The 19031-nt window shown below is 44.3% G+C and overlaps 1 protein-coding gene across 2 annotated transcripts in view; it reads left to right on the top strand.

The window, feature by feature from the left end:
- MCF2 (MCF.2 cell line derived transforming sequence) overlaps positions 1-19031 on the top strand; it is a 57043-nt gene that overhangs the window by 6782 nt on the left and 31230 nt on the right. For both annotated transcript variants that reach the window (XM_051792931.1, XM_051792924.1), the window contains exons 2-6: positions 3884-3952; positions 4504-4618; positions 9698-9788; positions 16467-16586; positions 18090-18206. In XM_051792931.1, coding sequence (XP_051648891.1) covers positions 3884-3952; positions 4504-4618; positions 9698-9788; positions 16467-16586; positions 18090-18206 — 512 coding nt within the window. The remainder of the gene's footprint in view (positions 1-3883; positions 3953-4503; positions 4619-9697; positions 9789-16466; positions 16587-18089; positions 18207-19031) is intronic.

Here is a 19031-nt window from a genome sequence, read left to right as displayed (position 1 = left end):
TTCACAACAAAGCCATCTCCAAATGGATTTTATGGCAGCAAACAATATTTGGCCAGTGTGGTGAGTGTAAGGCGCTGTTACATCAGCTTGGCAGATGTGTTACACAGCTGCTGTCTGCAGATGCTGTGGGCCTGTGAAGTTTGGAAAAGGAAAGAAAACAATAGGTGCTAAAGACCAAAGCACTTCACAGTTTAATTGAGTGTTACAAGAGGAATTTGGACTCGGAGAGTAGCTGTCCTCTCTCTGAGTGCCACTACAGACCTCCACTGTGCATGAAAGTCCCTCCGTGCTTGAATTGCCTGGAAAGGGGAGATCGCTGACAACAGGCATCATTCTCACAACTGCAGTCTGTGCAATGGCCTCGAGATACGGCCCTGTGGAGGGGACACAACCAAATGTTCTGGACTGTGTAAACCGGGAGAAGGGGACAGGGCAGATTCAGCAGGGCTCCTTGCTGAACCACGTTAGCTTTACTCAGTGGGGTAGAAAGCTCTGAATTCCCCCTTTGTCTTTTCCCTGCTTGGCTTCACACATCCTCCAAAACTCTGCGTCATGGCAACGATCTCCCTGCAGGAGAGTCTCTGAATGTAATAATTGCAGCAGCATTTTATAAATGCCCAATTTAGAACCTAATAAAAATGATGCTACATTGTTATGACAGTTTACCCATCCAGATGCTGCTGGATTTTAGTAAAACCTGAGGTCATACCAGCTGTGTGGCACAGCAGTGTAGTTTATATACTCTTGGATGCTGAAACATGGGGAGCTCAGGCTTGATTTTGTAATAGCTGATGATCACAAAGCCTCTTTTTGGCTTTGAAAGAAATGGCTGGACTTCCATGAAACTTTAACTTCCTCTGCCTTGTGCCAAGTGACATGCAGGCTAGCTGTACTGTTCATAGCCAGTGCTGGGCAGTGCCCCGGGGGCTTTTCTGTACTGTCCCAAGAGTGTCCTTTAAAGAAGAAATCCCCAGTTTGCTCAAGAACATCAACTGAAGCCTTGTTTGAGAGGCGGATATCTTTGGTGCCTCGCTGCCTTTGACTGCTGTTTTTCCAGAGATTAATATTTGAGGACAAAGGTCATGCTTCTGTACATGATTTATTTCAGCATCCAACTGATGTGCCTCAGGCACAGCAACACGCTTGTGAATTTGATGCCAGCACTTGATTTTCCCTAATATTTGCCCGGGAGGTTGAGTTTGGTGGCCAACACAGAGCGAGTGCCAAGGATGAGTTGGCCAAGGAGTGGCTGCAATCGGACCACAATCAGGCTGTTGTAGTGCCTTGACCTTGCCAAAGGGCAGCCATCCTTCTCCTCTTTCACTGTTAGATTATTCTACAGGAGATGGGGAGGGTTTGTAAGGGAATTGCTCTGTCTGCACTGCCTGCAGTAAGGTACTCCCACCTACTCGTTCCTTAAATAAGTTATTTTGTTCAACTTGGCACTGCTCAGAAGGACCTGATTTTCTGCAGGTGCTGAGTACCCTCTTCCAAAACTGTCATCCCTTGGGAAGCAAGATACTCAAAGTCATAAGGGGGTAGGAGTCTGGGTGTCCACCTATGTGCCAAAGTCAAGAATGAAACATTCACTGGAATGAAATGTTGAGGAGCAAGTAAACCATGACTCCTGAGCATGGTGGGAAATGTTTTCCTATGATGCTTTGTACCTCAAACCCCAAAATGTCAGGTCCACTTGCCATCATGACCCTGGTGTTGTGCTTAGCTGTCAGGCTCTGAGGTTGGGGGCACCTGTGCCCATGTTTCCAGAGAGCACAGCAGGTCCTACTGCAGCCCCTAGCACAGGTAGGATTAAAGCATCCATTGTTTTTTGCAGTTTCCATGACAATCATGGGGAAATTGTAGGTAAGAGAGATGTGAAAGAAGAAGCACCAGACTCTGGGAGTAGATCATACACTTTTGAGATTATATTTCTCTTCTGGAAAGCAAAATTTGAAAACATCTGTGCAAAAATGCTCATTTTTTCCCAACCATAGCTGTCTCCAGTGTAGTTGAAGGCTGCAGATTTTTATGTTCTCAGTGAGAAAATATCTTGTGAACCTTTTTTATGAAGTGGTATGCAAAGGTTAATCCCCTTTCCCCAACCTGTTTCCTGATCAGCTCTCAATTAACTGGCACGTCCCTCCCATATCAGTGCAGAACCAACACAAAAGCTGCATTTACTATCAACCTGGAGCTGTGTTTGCTTTTACTGTCAAGCTCTTGAGTCACTCGTGGGTGTTACAGCACATGGCAAAACTATGCCTGGCTTTGCTGGTGGCTGCATTTCCGGGAAAGCCAGGGGTAGGCAGGGTGAGCTTTGGGTTCAGGCTTCAGCCTGTCTGTGAACACGGACAGGCTGCTGAGCAGCCCCACACTGCTTTGAGTCAAAAATGTTTGCACAGTGTGGACTTTTGTCTTGTGTTTCCAAAGACCTGCATGTTTAATACCATCTACTTCATGTCTTGGAGCTCATTAAGTTATTAAGTGTGAATTTTATCGGTATGAAACTGTTGACTTGGTAAAAACATCAATGAATGGAGAAGAAATCTCTTGCTGCTTGTCCTCAAGTTGGGTGAAGCAGTTGAATGGGAGACAAATATTTGAAATATCTTTGCTAGGCAAACTTCCTTCTCACCAAGACCAGTTCTAGGGTTAAAATCAGGAATGTTTCTGTAGATGCCAGTGGGACTGAGGCTTGATCCTTAACAAACAAAACCAGCGTTTTTATCTACAAGAGGAGAAACAGCAGCGTGTGCATAGAAGGGCAAGAAGCAGCCCATGGCTGGTGGGAGCTGTGGGAGGCAGAGTAACCCCCCCCTCCTGCGCATCTGGGCTGCTGTGCTGCAGCACCATACAGCCCAGTAAAGGCCTGAAAAATCTTTAGATAAAGTAGAAGTGACCAGAAAGCTTTTGGGAAATGGGAAATAGAATAAATATTGATTATGCTGGAGTATGCAGAAGTATGCAGCCCATCTGATTTAAAACAGCCAGAAGATTATTCCCTAGGACCAACTCTGTGAAATAATCAGTGTTTAAAATTTTATTATCAGAAAGCCCAAGGACTTTAATCTGTACAGATGTGGTTTAAAACATTTATTTGTGGGAACAAGGATGTTTAATTTTTGGCTATCATTCCATATATAGATAATCCAGAAAAATGTGTATCAACTATAAGCTTCTCATGTGTTTAGTCAGTCTGGTCTTTGTTTCCTTCTCCCAGGGAAAGATTAAGTGGTGTATGTTGTTCTGATGTGCTTCATTGGCACTGAAATGATCATGGTGCTAAATATGGTACTAAAACAGCCTCTCCCATTATTTAATTAGAAAGAAATCTAATAACTGAACATAAAACCAACAGCCTCTCCAGTGCCTATGGCCCAGTGCCAGGTGAACACATGATTTCAGAAGCTTATTTGTTCAAAATTAAAGACTGTAACAGCCTCAAAGCCCAACCTTGTTCCCAGTGCAGCAGCCTGGGACACTGCTGCTCCCAGCAGAAACCTCAGCCCATTGCATTGACAAGGCTAGGAAGCACTGGGAGACTTTGTAAAATAGGAGAGTAAAATTAGTACCTCCCAAATATAAAAATTTACATTGGATATGACCCTTTGAGGGCTGAGGGGAGAGCACTCAAGCTTGCAGGCACTGCTCCCATGGTACATTTACTAGAATACATGTGTTACTCATATGTGGCATTTGGCCTGTTACTGTTACTAGAAACATTGCTTTCTGTAAGATCCACGTATCCTTTGTTACAAATTTTCATGTATAATTTAGGGAAGCTGCATTTGGTTCAAGTTCCACCTTTGGATTAGCACATTGATAAACGGGTTTGCTTTGGATTTGTGCTTTCTTTTTGACTGCTGCTTTTCCCTTTTTCCAGAAACCACCATACCCTTCTGTGCAAAGGACATCAGTGATGATCTGATGAAAGAGTTTGCTTTTCTGTCTGGTGAGTACCGAGAACTTCTCCAGGGTCTCTCTCTCTCTCATCTGTGTGGTAATTAAATACTCCAGACAAACTTTGCACTATTTGGCAAAATGATACTCCACAAGGAATATTACCCATCAGGTAGTATCCAGTGCCACTAGAAATGCTGTTAATAAAACATTGAAACAGTTTGAAAGAGCAGATTAGGTTTCTGTCTCGTGCCATACTGTAAAATAGTCTTATCTTCCAACACTCAATGCATTAACAAGTGCTTTGCTCTGAAATATATTTCCATACCAGTGTGCTGTTTTGTCCTTGTATTTCTGACTTCTTTTGCTGTCCCTTATGAAGTACGCTCAGTAAATAAAGGAAATATCTGGTAACTAATACTTTTGTTTCTACCACCTGCCTGTGTGTGTTGTGCTTGGACTGGGTTTTGCTATTTTGTTGATGTAAAGAAAACCTCTATAACAATGGCAGTGTGTTTTCTGATGTGACTGGTGGACCTCTGGTCTTTGCTGTTGGCCCTCTTTGAAAGCACAGCCACAGAGACATCCTTGTTTTTATTCCAGGTGGCCGAGGGAAGGACAAGGCTTGGATTATCACCCTCCCTGACAATGCTCGCTTCAACGAGGTGCCCGAGGAGACTGTGTCTAAAGTCTTAACATACCTGACGTCAATCCCGAGGTATGAGGCTCTCTTCTAGCTCTTGTCTGTGATGGGCAGAGGTGTGAGTCCTGCCTGGGTCAGGGAAGGGTAATGCTGTATGTGGGGTTGAGGGGCATCTTCAGCTCTCAGAGCAAGGAAGAGGGAAAAGTCAAATGATGCAAGCCCTTAAGGTGTCCAGGTGTGGTTCTTAAGGTGTCACTAACTGCAGAGTAAGAAGTGGACATCATCCCTATGACCTGTCAGCTGGAATGTTTAGTTTATTTAGTTTATTAAGTTTCTAATTAACAGCAAGCTTTCCTCAAGCTTTGGCATGTGTCACCACTTAATATATGCCATGCCAATGCAAAATAATATTTTGACATGTACAAATAGAGAGTCATTACTGTGGAAAAAGAGAAATGAAGCCAGAGGAAGAGGCTAATTACAGGAACGAACCGTTTGGGGTCCCTGTGACAGGCGATGGCTCAGCAGCTCCCATTATCTGCCTGTGTCTTGGGGTTAAGCTGCTGACAGTCTGCCTGTACCTCATACAGGGCTGCATACTTAGATTAATGGCCCTCCTATTTCTTGCTGCTGAGCCTGGTGACTCAGTTACTTAGAATGCTTAATTTTCTTGAATAATGCCTGTTTTGGCAAATTTCCTCCTGCAGGGAGAGCAGGTTGACAGCAGCTAGATGGGAGCTTTCCATCAGTGGCTGCCTTGAAAGAAGTATGGAGCATTTACCTACCTCTGCATGGCAAAAAAAAAGAGCATCTGGTTCCTCTGTCCTCTTTTTGATGGACTCTGAGGTTTTGTGGGCTCCTGGCCTGCAGAGCACTATCCCAACAGGACAGGACCCTGCTGTGGTGTGTGACACTCAGGGGGGTTTCTCCTTCATCATGTGCAGGCAGACCATGACTGTGCGTCTGCACTTCCCAGCTCTGCCTGGTTTCTCCAAGGTTTCTTATTCCATATGACTGTGAACACCCTGGCATTAGCATGATGAGCAGTCTTGCTGTCCCTATAATAGGTCAAACTCAATCAAGAAACTAATGAGAGCTGTGAGCTTGCTGGTGATTCAAACACGTTCAGTATGTTTAAGTAAAATCACTTTAATCATCCTTCTCTGCTCCTCCTACCACCATAACAGCCTGCCCCAATAAACACATCTAAACATGTGTGCTTCTTAGCCCTTTAGAGCCAGAAAGGCTGTGGTGTTGGTGAGCAAGGAAAAGCATCACCCAGGTGAGGGTGGTAGGCATGTGTCAGCTCTGGTACCCCTGTGTACATATCTCTCAGCTGCATCACATCATGGGACCACAGCTCAGACTTTGGCCCAGGAAGTCCCTAAAATAGGTAAATATTTGACCTGTGTGTCAGAGTTAGCTGTGGGTACACCAACACTTCCTTACCACAGACCTGTGGATGTTTAGGGGAATCTCAAACCCACACACACTGTGCCTTTCCCATGCAAGCAGTAGCAAAGACTGTTTAGTGTCCCACTGATATTAGTCTGAGTAAGCCTCATCGGAAGCTTTGTCAGAATTGTAGTACTTTGGGAAGCTGAATTTCATAAGGCATTTTTCTCCCGGAAATAATTGTTAGATAAAGGAGTGAAGCTACTCTTCATTCCTCAAGGTGAGAGCATTAATAACAGAGCCAGGAGAAAGGTGAGTCCTGTAGGCAAGTTAATTTTTAGGATTCCTGGCAACCGTGCTGCAGGCAAGGAGGCAGCTGCAGAAAGCACTTGAGTGAAAGAGCTGTAAAGGAAAATAAGTAGTAGGTCCCCACCTTCTGTGGCCTGCACATCCAACTCAAAATACCTCCCTGCCTGTCTTCAGGCTGTGCTTGAAGGAGAGGCACAGGTAATTGTGATATATGTAAGATTGTTATTACAAAAAACTGTCCTAATTACCATTAAAGTAAAAGAAAAATAATGCTGTCATTGAAAACTAAAAAAATCCCTTTATATATAGTGTTGGCTGTGTGCCTTTCTTCACCAAGAGGATGGCCAAACACTGGAACACGCTTCCTAGGGATGTGATCGATATCCCAAGCTGCCAGTGTATAAGAGGCATTTGGACAATGCTCTTAAAAACATGCTCTAACTTTTGGTCAGCCTGAATTGGTCAGGCAGGTGGACCAGATGATCACTGTAGGTCTCTTCCTACTGAAATACTCTATTCTATTCTATTCTTTGACTATCCAGCTTTTTGGTATTTAGACGAGCTCTGCATGTTTCACTTATCTTGGGAAGTGAGGTGCAAAGTGGTTTAAAGCTGTGACTGATAACAGAGCAGTGGCACAGTGAAGGGTGCTGTTGGCTATAAATACTTCTGAATTTAAATATTAGGCAGGTCGTGCTGGTGTGCCCTGATCCCACCAGCGGCAAAGAGTCTCTCAGTCCTGTGCTAAATCTCACAACTGCAGACTCTGGGATCCAATTTCAAGTCCTCCTGCAAAACACCCCAGGTCTTTATTTTTAGTCTGGTGCATCCTGCAACACATACAAAGTTAAAGATAAGTTAAAAAAAAAAAAAAACTCAGAAGAAAAAGAAAACTAAGAAGCACCTAGAGAGAAGTAATCCTTGTCCCGGTTATCTGTCTCCATCTTTCTGCTGCTGGATGCAAATGAACACCCCTTGCAGCCTTGGTAGAAAGCACTGATTTTTTTTTTTTTTTGTCAGTCTAAAAGGTATATTGCAGGCCTGGAAATCTGATAAACCTGCAAGGCCGAGGTTGCAAATAGTCACAGACTTGCTCCACTGGCCCCAGAATAAATTTAAAATTTCCCACAGTAGGTTCCAAAGCTGTTAGACTGCAGGGAACTTTCTTCTTTGTTTCTATAAGGGAACTGATAAATGTAAATTAGCATGCTTAGAGATTACTCTCTGAATATAACCTTGCCCTGAGTAAGCAGCTTGCTTTGGCGTATTTTTATTAACTGGCAGTGCACTAGAGTCTGGCTGACTTTTCCAAATTACTTGGATTCTCATTTTTTTCTTCAGGGTTTATTATGATGAAGTGCTCTGTAAGCACTATTATTTTGTTTTTTAATATCATGGGGAGTTGGAGAATTGTTTCTGTGCTGTAAAACCAAAGCATTTACTTTTGCCTCAGACAAAAGGATCCTTTGCCCCTCTCCCACCTGGGTCATTTACTTTGTGATGGGGGTGAACAGAACCAACAGAAACCTGCATGTTGCCAGAACTATTCTAACTAGTAAAGGTTTTGGCTGAAAAGTCATGTTCACAATGTATAACCTCAGACTTTATTACATGCAGAAGTTCTGTATATGACCCATGTGTAAAATTCGATACTCATTTTCTCTGCTGTTTTCTGTTACAAATCCATAAGATGTATTTGTAGGACAGCTTGGGTTGCCTCTACATATCTTCAGTCAACTGTTATTATGAGCCAAAGGGAATTTCATTTTTTATCCCTCTGAGCACAACTGCTAATTCCTTTGAAATACATTTGTCAGAGTTGTGGCTGTCACAGACCAGAGCAGCAAGATGTGTACTGAATGAAAGCTCCTGCACTGGCTTCAAATGTCTTTTTTTTTTCTTCTGTAGTGAAGTTGCCAAATACTGTCTGCCATGTGATACTTCTCTGAGTAATCCACAATGTGTTTTCCCTTGCCAAACACAAGAATTAGCAAAGACAGTGCTTGCAGGAGGCTGCTTACACAGGGCCGTGCCCAGTGCAGATACATGACCCACCTCTGGGAAGCCAGCACGTGTACTGGGAGCCTCTCCCCAGCACTGAGGCGCCTGGATAGGGTGGTGTGGGACATGGCTATCCTGTTTCAGCATCTGCAAAATAAATATTGTAAATATTACTTAAGTATCCTGTAAATACACTCGCATTGCAGGACTTGGTTACAGGCTGGCATACCCTTACCTGTGTGCAAACACGATTCCAGTTTGTAACTCAGGTTGCCTGGGAGTGTGTATTGTCACAGCTGGAGCCTGGCTGAGCTGTTCCCAGCTAACCTGGGAAAGGAATATTTGAATTACAGACAGGAGCTCAGCCGGGCGTTGGGTCCCCTGCCAGACTGGGCACCCCCGGTACGGCTGGCTCGCTTTGTGTGACTGGGGATTTCAAAGCAACTCAAAGGATTTGGGTGTCAAAAGGGATGTCAGGAAGCCTGTGCTTGCCAACTAAACCAGAGTATGTCAGAAAGTGCCTCCGAGCAATCTCTGCCTCCCCAGTGGGACTGCGGGAGGTGCTGGGGAAGCCACAACAACCAGTTTCAGCACCAGCTCCCCCCTTCCCTCTGCCAAGCTGGCATTGCCCTTCCCTGGCTTGGCGTCACTTCTGTTGCCTTTTGCCAAAACAAGCCAGGAGTCATCGCTTGATTGATGAAACCTGGGAAGCAGGCAGCTCCCTCAGCTGGAAGAGCTGGGCAGTGAAGGCAGGGGGGTCTTGGGGCATCAGCTAGAGGGAGGCTTCTGGCAACCCCAGAGCTGCTGAGCAGGAGCACAGCTGCCTCTGGCCTCTGCAGCATCCTTCTCAGGACTAGTTTGGGTTTAAAGAGCAATCTGTTATCTCCAGCAATCTGTCTTCACCTCCCACACAATTCAAAGTGATGCTTAACCCTGGGCTACCACAGTCACTGAATCACAGAAAGGCTGGAGTGGGAAGGGAGCTGTGGAGATCATAGAAGGGCTTAGGTTGGAAGGGATCTTAAAGATCATCTAGTCCAACCCCTCAGCTGAAGCAGATTCACCTGGAGCAGGTTGCACTGGAATATCTGGAGATATTCAAAACCCCCAGCGGGTTTTTAGTATCTCCAGAGAAGGAGATTTCCCAGCCTCTCTGGGCATCCCTGTTCCAGGGCACTGCCACCCTAAGAATAAAGAAATTTCTTCTCATATTCAAATGGACTTCTCTGGGCTTGACTTTGTGTCCATTACACCTTGTCCTGTTGCTGAGCACCACTGGAAAGAGTCTGGCAGGAAAGTTTTTTCCGAAGGGAATTTCAGCCACCGTGGAGGTACCAAAATGTGGTTTACATTCCATGTTCTTGACTTTGGGGTTTTTTTGGGGGAGGGGGAACAGAGTCACATTTCCTCAAAATATGATCTGGTTATTGGTATTTTCTTATCTCACAGTCAATATGAGTCTGAAACCAAATTTATCCTAATCCTGGATAGAAGATTGGACACATGGACATCAGTCAAAATGACTCTTCAAAAAATAGCAGTAAGTCCTCTTTAATGTTAATTTCCTTTAATGTACTAAGTCACCATGTGCATTATGTATCTCTTCCATAAAACACTGGGAACCAGGAGCAGTGATGCTCCTGCTTTCTCTCCAGGTAGTATTTTGTTTTATGGCCCTGTAATTAATTTGAGTGCATAAATGAGCTGTTTGGGTATTAATTTACTTGTTTGATTCATTTACTTAGTTTTGTACTTTTTCATAGTGGTTCAAATGTGTTTTGTGCCACATTCTATGCTTCTGATGGGTGGAAACTTTGGCTTCATATACTTTCTTTTTAGAAAGTGGTTATTTGTGAGACTGTACTTTGCCTAATTGTTGGTGACTGAAAGTTTTAGGTTCTTTAAACAGGCTTCACAAGCATTTGTATGTGGACATGTGTGGAAAAATCTATTTTAAAAGTGTATGTATTCATTCATGTGTTTTAAATGATCTAGTTTACATGTTTATGTGCTACACATGATCAGCACGTATCTTGTCTGAACATATCTCAAAAGTACTGTTTTTGTAACTCAGCAATGCGTTGTGTCTTATGGAATCAGAGCATGGATTTACAGTAGTGCATGGAGGTACTGAAAAGTCATATTAATAGCTGTATGGATCTACTAACGTGGATAGGTAGAGCTAATTGATAAATCCTTTCCCAACAAGAACATGCCATATGGGTAAATCAATGAAAATAATCTGGGTGTGTTTGTATTGCCTTTGTTTCTGCTTGTAATCATTGAACAGTTAAAGGCATTGATCCATCTGATAGAGAATGAAGTAAATGGTACATTCTGAGGAAGAAAACGCTCACCTGGTTCTGGTCAGATCAGATAAATCAGATAGTTAGTACTGGTACAGCAGAACTCAGTGTAAAAAATAGCTGGCTTTGATGGCATTTTGCTGGTTAGCATCTCATAGGAGGAAGAGAGGGTTCCCTTTTAGCGGTGTGCATAAGATACTGTTGGCAGGATTTTGGGTTCTGATTTTTCGGAATGTTATAAATGGAATTTCCAAGCGTGGTTGCCATACCATTAGAGAAGAAGCAGCATTTAAAAAGTAGTTCTTTAAAGTGATCATCAAAATTCAATTCTGCTGCCAGTGTTTGAACAGGTGCTAGTACCAAGAGCACCCTTTAAGGATGAGGTAGTTGCTTTGCATAGTTTGGAAGTTTCAAATGTGAAAAAATCCTGTCCTAATTTGTAGCTTCTAGAGAAGTGTCATTAATTTTGTGTTTAATAAGTAAATTTAATTACTGTGTGACCTTTAAGCATACACCCTGTTTGGGTAGCTATATGTTCTGTGTGTCCGGGTGGAGAAGTGACTTTGCCCACAATATCAGGGCTGTCCATGTAAATGGTGGGGAGGTGATCTGTGAAAAGAGGTATGAGAAGCAGGAAACCTGTGTCCACTAAATCTTAAGACTTGGGAATCTTGCCTTAAAAATAGAATCTGGCCCTAAAGAGCTGTCTCTGTGTCCAGGAGGCATCTTGACTTGCCTTTGTGCAGCTAAAACAAAAAATTAAATCTTTAGTTCTTTCCAATCATAAACTATAAGCCATGCTGCAATAAGAGAAATCTTTTTTTCTGATCTTTGTGTAATTTTGGAATAAAGGAGTGCAAAGAAGCTGAATTTGAAATACAGAGTGTGTCCTATTTTTTGAGCATATGTATATGCAATTGCAGCTCTGCGGTTGTGCATCTGATCCAGAAAAATTTTTATATCAGATTTTTTGATTTAACTCTTTGTGTATGTCTCTAATTGCATGGGCAAACCAGGCTCATGCTGGTACTCCTGGCTTTGGGAAGCGATGCCCTACTGCCGGGGTCAAGCCTCAGGTTTTGACCATAGCATCTTTCCTTAGTTTCCCCCTAAAATACTAAACGGCTTGAAAATGTACCTTGGAGATAATGACAGAGGGAAAGGGAAGGATGAAAGCTCTAAGCTGAAAGCCCAATCCTCGAAGGAAAGAGCTGGCCCCGTCTGCAGGATGATTTTTTGCATTCCACCTTAAAAGCAAACCCAGCACTGGGGAGGAGAGCGGGGCTGCCAGCCGGGTGCCGGCAGGGTTTGCCTGCCTGCCTGTACAGCTGCCTGCCCGCCCCCCTGGCAGCGGGGCGAGCTCGGGCAGCGCCGCGGCTCCCATCCCTTCCCCATCCCGATCATCCCCATCCCATCCGCTCCCGGCGGCGCGGGGCGATGGCGGAGGCGGGCCCGCGGCGGGGCGGGCGGCGGGCCGGCCGGGATGCGGTAAGGCTCCGGGCCCGGCGTGCTGCAGCGCCCAAGGACGGGGGGGGCCGCACCGCGGCGGCCAGGGACCTTTTTGGACTGGGGGGAGGATGGAGGGAGCGGGAATATTGACCGGAGCGGCTAGAATCCAGCAGCGCGAGGGGAATTTTAGTAGCATCCTCCGTGCGGCAGCAGCCGGGCGCTGGGTACCACTGCCCCGCAGTGCTGCTCCCGGCGCCCTCCAACCGCGGGGAAAGGCTCTATCATTGCTCCTGCAGGAAGGGAAAACCTCTGGCAGCGAGGGGGCCCTGGGTATGGTCGGTGCCCCAGCGGTGCTGACAGCATCTTTGGGGGGTTGATTATGCAGCCGGCTGACATAAAGGTAGCAGAGCGCTTGGGATTTTCATTCTGGCTCTGGGGGAAGTTAAAGGCTCACATTAGCAGTATCTGGCATTTTGTTGCATGACATGCTTTTCCTTTAAGGGACAGCAGAAAGTCATTAACTTCAGCACCTGTATGGGGACCACTGGCCTTAGACTCTGGTGCTCAGAAGCAAACTTATTGGCAGATACTGCTTTTTCTTTATGTTTATTGATTACCAACCTCAGGGATGCCCCAGTGAACTGCAGGGAAGAATATTCCCTGAAAATTGAATAACTAAAACTGGGAGGGAAATCACAATGTGTCAGGATGAGATATTCACTAAGGAGGAAATAACTGTGATACTTTCAGTGCATGTTCTTTCTTGTGCTTTATTAGCCCAGTTTGTCCCTATTGATTAAATCAGGTGCTTATAGTTAAGTGTGCATTTAAAAAAGTTGCTGAACTGGGGCCTTAAGGTACACATATCTGTGTCCTTGTAAGGAGAAGGATGTTGTGAGCATGGGCTTTGGTCAGTGAGATAGTTAACAGTAGTGAAATTTTGCCAACTGCCTGATTTAGTGGAATTGCGCCGGTAGTTTCCTGCCTTTCCTGATATGCTGCAGAGGAGTAGCAGAGGGCAAAGGGTTCAGAGGGTTCTTTAGGTGCTTTGTTACATAAGCCAAAGTTTATTAAATGCACACAATTCTTTGCAGTGTTATAAATTATAAGATAAAGCATAAGGCAAGTTTAAGGACCCTTTTGTCTTTGCTTTCTTGCATACATTGTGGGAAAGGGGTTTTTGCAGCAGTGTCTTCAGTAGCATTAGACTTCAGTTTGCAGGAAACTTATCTACACTTCAGCTCTGGAATTGTAGCAATGATCAAAAAAAATATAGTCCCTTCAGGAATGCTATATCTGAGGGATTATTGGTCTATGTGATTTTTTTCTAACATTTCATCCTTTCCCTTAAGCCTCTAGGGGGGCACAGGACATAGTTTGATTGGTGTCTGTCTTTCTGGAAGCTTATTTTTCGGCTTGTTCATTTTTTTCCATGCTTGAAATGCATTAGGTATCATTTACAAAGCTGTGTTTCTTGTTCTGTAGCTACTTGTAAGTGCTGACCTTGATCCTATGTATATAAGATCAGCTGAAAAATCCCAAAATGCTTTCTAAACTGAACAGAAATCAAATCACCTGTCCTGGAAACCCGGGTGGAATGTGTTGGCATCCTGCATTTGTGAAACCAGCGGGGTCCAAGGGCATCTCTGCTCTCAGACAGGCATTTCACACCTTTTCACTGTTGCAGTGTAGTTTTGGCAGGCAGCTCTGCTTGCAACCTGGTTGCTGGTCCACCTTCCTGGAGCTGTAGGTTTCCTGCTCAAGGGCTCATAGGAGAAGACATTCAAAGTCTGCAGGTTCCCATGGGGGAATATGGTTTGGACACCCAGCCCCTCTCTCCAGGGAATTTGCTGAGCACCCAAAGGGTACATGATAAAAAGGACTGGAAGGAGTAGGAGATGGCAAAGCTTGGGGTTAAAGGGAACAGGGAATGAAGGGAGATAATGAGGTAAGATCAAGGAAAGAGGAATTTCTGACTTGTTGTTCTTCTCAAAGATATTCCTAATGCATTTTTTCAGAAGGGGATCAAGGTAGGAGCCTAAAGTTCATAGACCTGAACAGGCAGTTGTGTTTCTGAACTGGAAACAGCAACTTTCCCAAAGCTCTGTGGAACTTCACCATTGGATTCACATGCAGTGAACTCACAACCGTGCAGAAGGACCTCAAGTTGCAGCCTCTGAGATCCTTTAAAACAATGTAAGGCCACTGCCCTCACAAGGTTTTAGTTCAAGTCAGTTTGAGCCATTAATGGCAGGAGCACAGGGCCTATCTTGGAGGAACAGCATCCTGCCCTTTGAGGTCTGCAGCTCATTGTGGCTTCTTGGTGAGAACTTTGAAACCTTGTTGGGGGATGTTACTGTTGTCCTGTCTGCAGAGAAATGCCCACTGGGAAATGATGAGGATGTAGAATGAGGTAAACAGGGACATAAGGGTGGGCATGAGGGAATAACACGTGATGTACTCACAGCTCTGCAGGGATGGGCACAACAAAGCCATGAATACAGACTGACAGGTCTTTCCATGGGATGTCCTAGTGCTGTGGGATGTGCCAGAGCATGACAGTGCCAAGGACTAGCCAGGTCAGCCAACAGGCCTGGAAAGAGCAGTAGGAGTATTTACCAGCTCCAATGGAGAGTCAGCACAGTGAAGTGGGAAAGGCAGTCTGCTTGTCTGGGACATGCTGGAAGATGAGTGTCGAGCTTACCAGAGACTTTCCAGTGAAATATTAGACATTTTGAGTGAACTGAGAATTTACAGCATTGTCTACAAACCAGTGCCAGTTCTGATGGTGCTTTCCTCAGTGAAGGTTGCTGCATCCCAGGCAGAGATTTTTCTCAAAGTGAGGAACCACTCCAGCTCCTCTGAGATATCCAGTAGTCTGTGGATGATTTTCTTTCTAGTAATATGGGAGGATCAAGATAAAAGTCCTGAGCTGCATCTATTAGCTGTGCTGTTGGAGGGCCTGCCTGGGGTTGTCTTGCAGGAGAGATGAGCTTCCTTGTAGAGCTAATTAAGCAGGGACCTGAACCTGCATCTCCTGCAGGTCCTCACCCACACTTTCTTGGGCAAGTCCTGTCTCAGAGCTGCAAAGGTCTGGTGACTCCATGGCCACATTTAGACTTTTGGTCCATCTACAGGTGTCATGGGAATGGAAGTTGATTCCTGGAGTCTGCCATGTGTAGTCATCCCTGTGTACCTGGGGACAGCAGACTTTTTGGAGACGTTACGTGCTACCCAGGTGCTGTGTAGCAGGAGCACAGGACCCAGGGCCTGGAGCCAGCACAAGTGTCTCTGTTATTTAATGGTTTGCTGTTGTTTCTAGTGCCAAATCCTTGTCCCTGGCACCATTCTTGTTGACTTCCAAAGGCTATGAATTTGGTATTTCATTCACATTAATTTTTTTTTCTGTTCCTACTTAAAATAACACCAGATCAATATATTGAATTTATGTGGCTTATATGATCCTAAAAGTCACTGTCCATTTCTAAGTGAAGTTGTGGGCAGTGGAAGCCACAACCTGAGCCTTCCTACCAAAGAAAACATAGCAAATGAGTGACAGCAAATGATTTCATGGATGTCAGATCTCAAGAGTAAATCGTGGCTGTTTTGAACAACACTAATGCATGTTTATGGGGGTGATCTTTGTTTTGGAGGCACAGATTAAGTGCCCCGAAGTGCAAAATACCTAAACATGTTCATTATTCTCATCCTTGGTATAGATACTATTATGATGTTTCATGGAGGAGAATAATATAAGGAGGAATATATGGAGAAATGTAACCTGGCCTGGCAGGATCCCAGAGTAAATCATATGTCTTAATTAACTCAAATCTTTGCATCATATGCTTATCCATAATTTAATGATGTGACTCCTACTTTCTTAAAAATTCTTTTTCATTCTCAAGCACCCTTTTCACAGATCTATTTGAAAATGCACCTGCCAACCATATGCTTGAAAAAAGGCTCCAGCAGCGTAGACAGGAAATTCCAAATTCTTGCCACAAATTAAATGTTGCCTGGTAATTACCAAGGACAAGACGAGTGTGCTTAATGCAGTTATGGGATGATTAGCAAGTTTGGCAATAATTTTGCTTCCTCAATCTGTCATTCCTCTCGATGTTCCAGCCCACTGTTCCCTGCTAAGTTGTAATTTCACTCTCTAAGTTATAATGATGAACAGTATATATATTATTAAAGTTTATAATAAGTGTCCCTTCAAGGTATATGGCTGAACTTCTACCTGCTCCAAAGGGAACTGGGGCTGGACAACCCTCCTGCAGTTAGGCCTTGTATCTCTAAACTACTTACAGTGTCTCCCTCCTGTTTCTAAAATAAGGAAAAGCCATCAGGAGCAATCAAAAGCAATACTAAAATAGTAAAAATCCCCTCTTTTCAGTGCATTTGGAAGCTGTTGTTGGACCTGCCACATCCCCAAGGTGAATGACATCTCTATTTCCTTACAGGCATCATTCCCAGGGAACCTGCACTTAGTGATGGTTCTTCGTCCCACGGGGTTTTTCCAGCGCACCTTCACTGACATTGGATTTCGGTTCAGCCAGGAGGATTTTCTGCTCAAGTTACCGGTACGAGAGTGCAGAGTTGTTGTGCCTGTGCATGACCAGGGGCTGCCTGTACAACTCAGGTCAGGGGCTGACAGTGTCCCAACATAAGAAGGACGTGAACCTGCTGGGGCAAGTCCAGAGGAGGCCACAGAGGTGCTCAGGGGGCTGGAGTATCTCTGCTATGGAGACAGTCTGAGGGAGTTGGGGTTGTTCAGCCTGGAGAAGAGAAGGGAGACCTTAGAGCCCCTTTTCAGTGCCTAAAGCGGCTCCAAGAGAGCTGGAGGGGGACTTTGGACAAGGACTAAAGTGATAGGACAGGCTTCAAACTGAAAGAGGGGAGATGTAGATTAGATATTAAGAAGAAATTCTTCCCTGTGAGGGTAGTGAGGCACTGGCACAGATTGCCCAGAGAAGCTGTGGATGCCCCATCCATGGAATTGTTCAAGGCCAGGCTGTGAGCAACCTGGTCTAGTGGAAGGTGTCCCTGTCCATGGCAGGGGGTTGGAACATTATGGTCTTAAGGTTCCTTCCAACCCAAACCATTCTGTAATTCTATGTGAAGAGTAATCACAGTGCCTCTGCCAGAAATGCCCTATTTCCACCAAGTCTCTCCTGTAGCATTTTCCAGCTCTCTTGAGCACAGTTTGCTCTCCACAGAGTGTGCCCATGGTAGTGGGTGATGAGTTTCTCAGCTTGTCCTCATCCCCTATATAGGCTGCATGCCTTTCGGGAGGATAAATCCATACTCAGGAATTTGCTTAACATCTGAAAAGTCAAAAGACATGTCTACTGAAGCTTTTGCTATGAATTCCACCCATTTTCATCTCAGTGTAGACTCCATGCCAACATTATTTTGGTATTTGTTTCTAAAATAGCAGCTGAAATGGTTTTATATTCTCAAGTCAAAATTTCCAGAGTTCTCAAATCACCTTGATTATAGGATATAATGAGAATAATTAAGAGAAGAAAAGTAAATTTATAGAAGCTAAGGTTGATGCAATTACAAACACAAAAGAAATCAATATTTTCCTTTAGGAAATAGTATGATTTTCACAAACTTTACATTTTTCTCTCTAAAATGTTTGTCATTTGCACAGTTTCGTAAATTCCTGACATATCCCATTGCAGATCTAGACACACAAAAACTCATGAGTATATATTTATGTGAAACTGACCAACGTTCCATAACTTATTAAAATGTATGTATTTTTTGCAGTTTTCTGGTCATCCCTTGCTTAAACCTGCATCACTTTTGCTTTCAGCTCTGTTCTGCAGTCAGATACTGCAGCATCTCACTGTGCTTTGCATTAAGGAAGAAAGCACCTGGGAGATCAGGGCTGGCTTACAGAAGTGGCCAAATACAACAAATAAAAGCCGTGTTGAGCCATAAACATAAGAAGAATGCTCTAGAACAGTATTTAAAGCAACCCCAATTTTTAGACGCATAAAAGATCGGTAGGCTTGGTCTCTGTGACCTGGGTAGAAGCAATGATCCCCCAGCTAACGGAGTTGCCTTGTCTGCAGGTTGTTATGCTGAGCTCGGTGAGCGACCTGCTGACGTACATTGATGAGCAGCAACTGACCCCGGAGTTTGGGGGCACCCTGGAGTACTGCCACAGCGAGTGGGTCATCTTCAGGACTGTACGTACTGGGGCTGGGCACCGGGCTCTTGGTCTTTGGGAGTCACTGAGAAAGGTTTTCAGTAAGGCAGTGAGCAGTGGGGAGCTGAGAGTAACCCCTGAAACCAGCTATAACTGCTGGATGAGATATGCGAGGGAGCCAAGTGGCATTAAGAACTGGATGGGTTTACTAGGGAACTGGATGATTAAATCCCTCAGGCTCCTTTTGAAACTGCTCCCGGAAGACCTGTCTTCATAAATCTTTATTAAAATTCTCTTAATGGGAGATACAAAATAGGCTTTTTCTTTTTTCATAATGGTTGCTTCATGTGATTAATATCAGAACTGTGTTTGGGAACTGGGGCAATGAAACTGCATTCTTCATACAGACCAAATGCAGAGGACTCAGAAAATTGCCTTTTATTTTTTTTTTCCTTTCCTTGCAAGAATTTTCCTTCAATATTGCCAGGAATCAGGCATTTAATTCCTTGAGCTGTTCCTTGCCATATATTTCTATGCTTCCTGCACACTCTTGGTTTTCCCTGGGATGTTGCCTCCCAGATGAATGGCAGCTTGGATTCCTAATTACCTTCCTAACAAACTAAAGCATTAATGGAAAATGTACCAGACATCCCAGTTCCCCTTGTCCTGCAACATCATTCACACCAGCAGGTGTGGAGCTCAGTATGAAGACAAAAGCACAAGACTGTAGCTGGAATAAGTCAAGCTATTGCTTGTGCCATTAACTTTTTGACAGTTCACACTAATGCACTGCCAAATTAATGATTTTTGAAGATTTTTTGCTTTTAGTTTTGTTCTTTTTCAAGATGTGTTAAAGTGATAATGG

The sequence above is a fragment of the Manacus candei genome, unplaced genomic scaffold, assembly GCF_025592945.1.
Source record: "Manacus candei isolate 608988 ecotype Guabito, Panama unplaced genomic scaffold, ASM2559294v1 h1tg000003l, whole genome shotgun sequence".
NCBI lineage: Eukaryota > Metazoa > Chordata > Aves > Passeriformes > Pipridae > Manacus > Manacus candei.
Note: the sequence above shows the minus strand (reverse complement) of the source record. Positions and strands in the feature narration are given on the sequence as shown.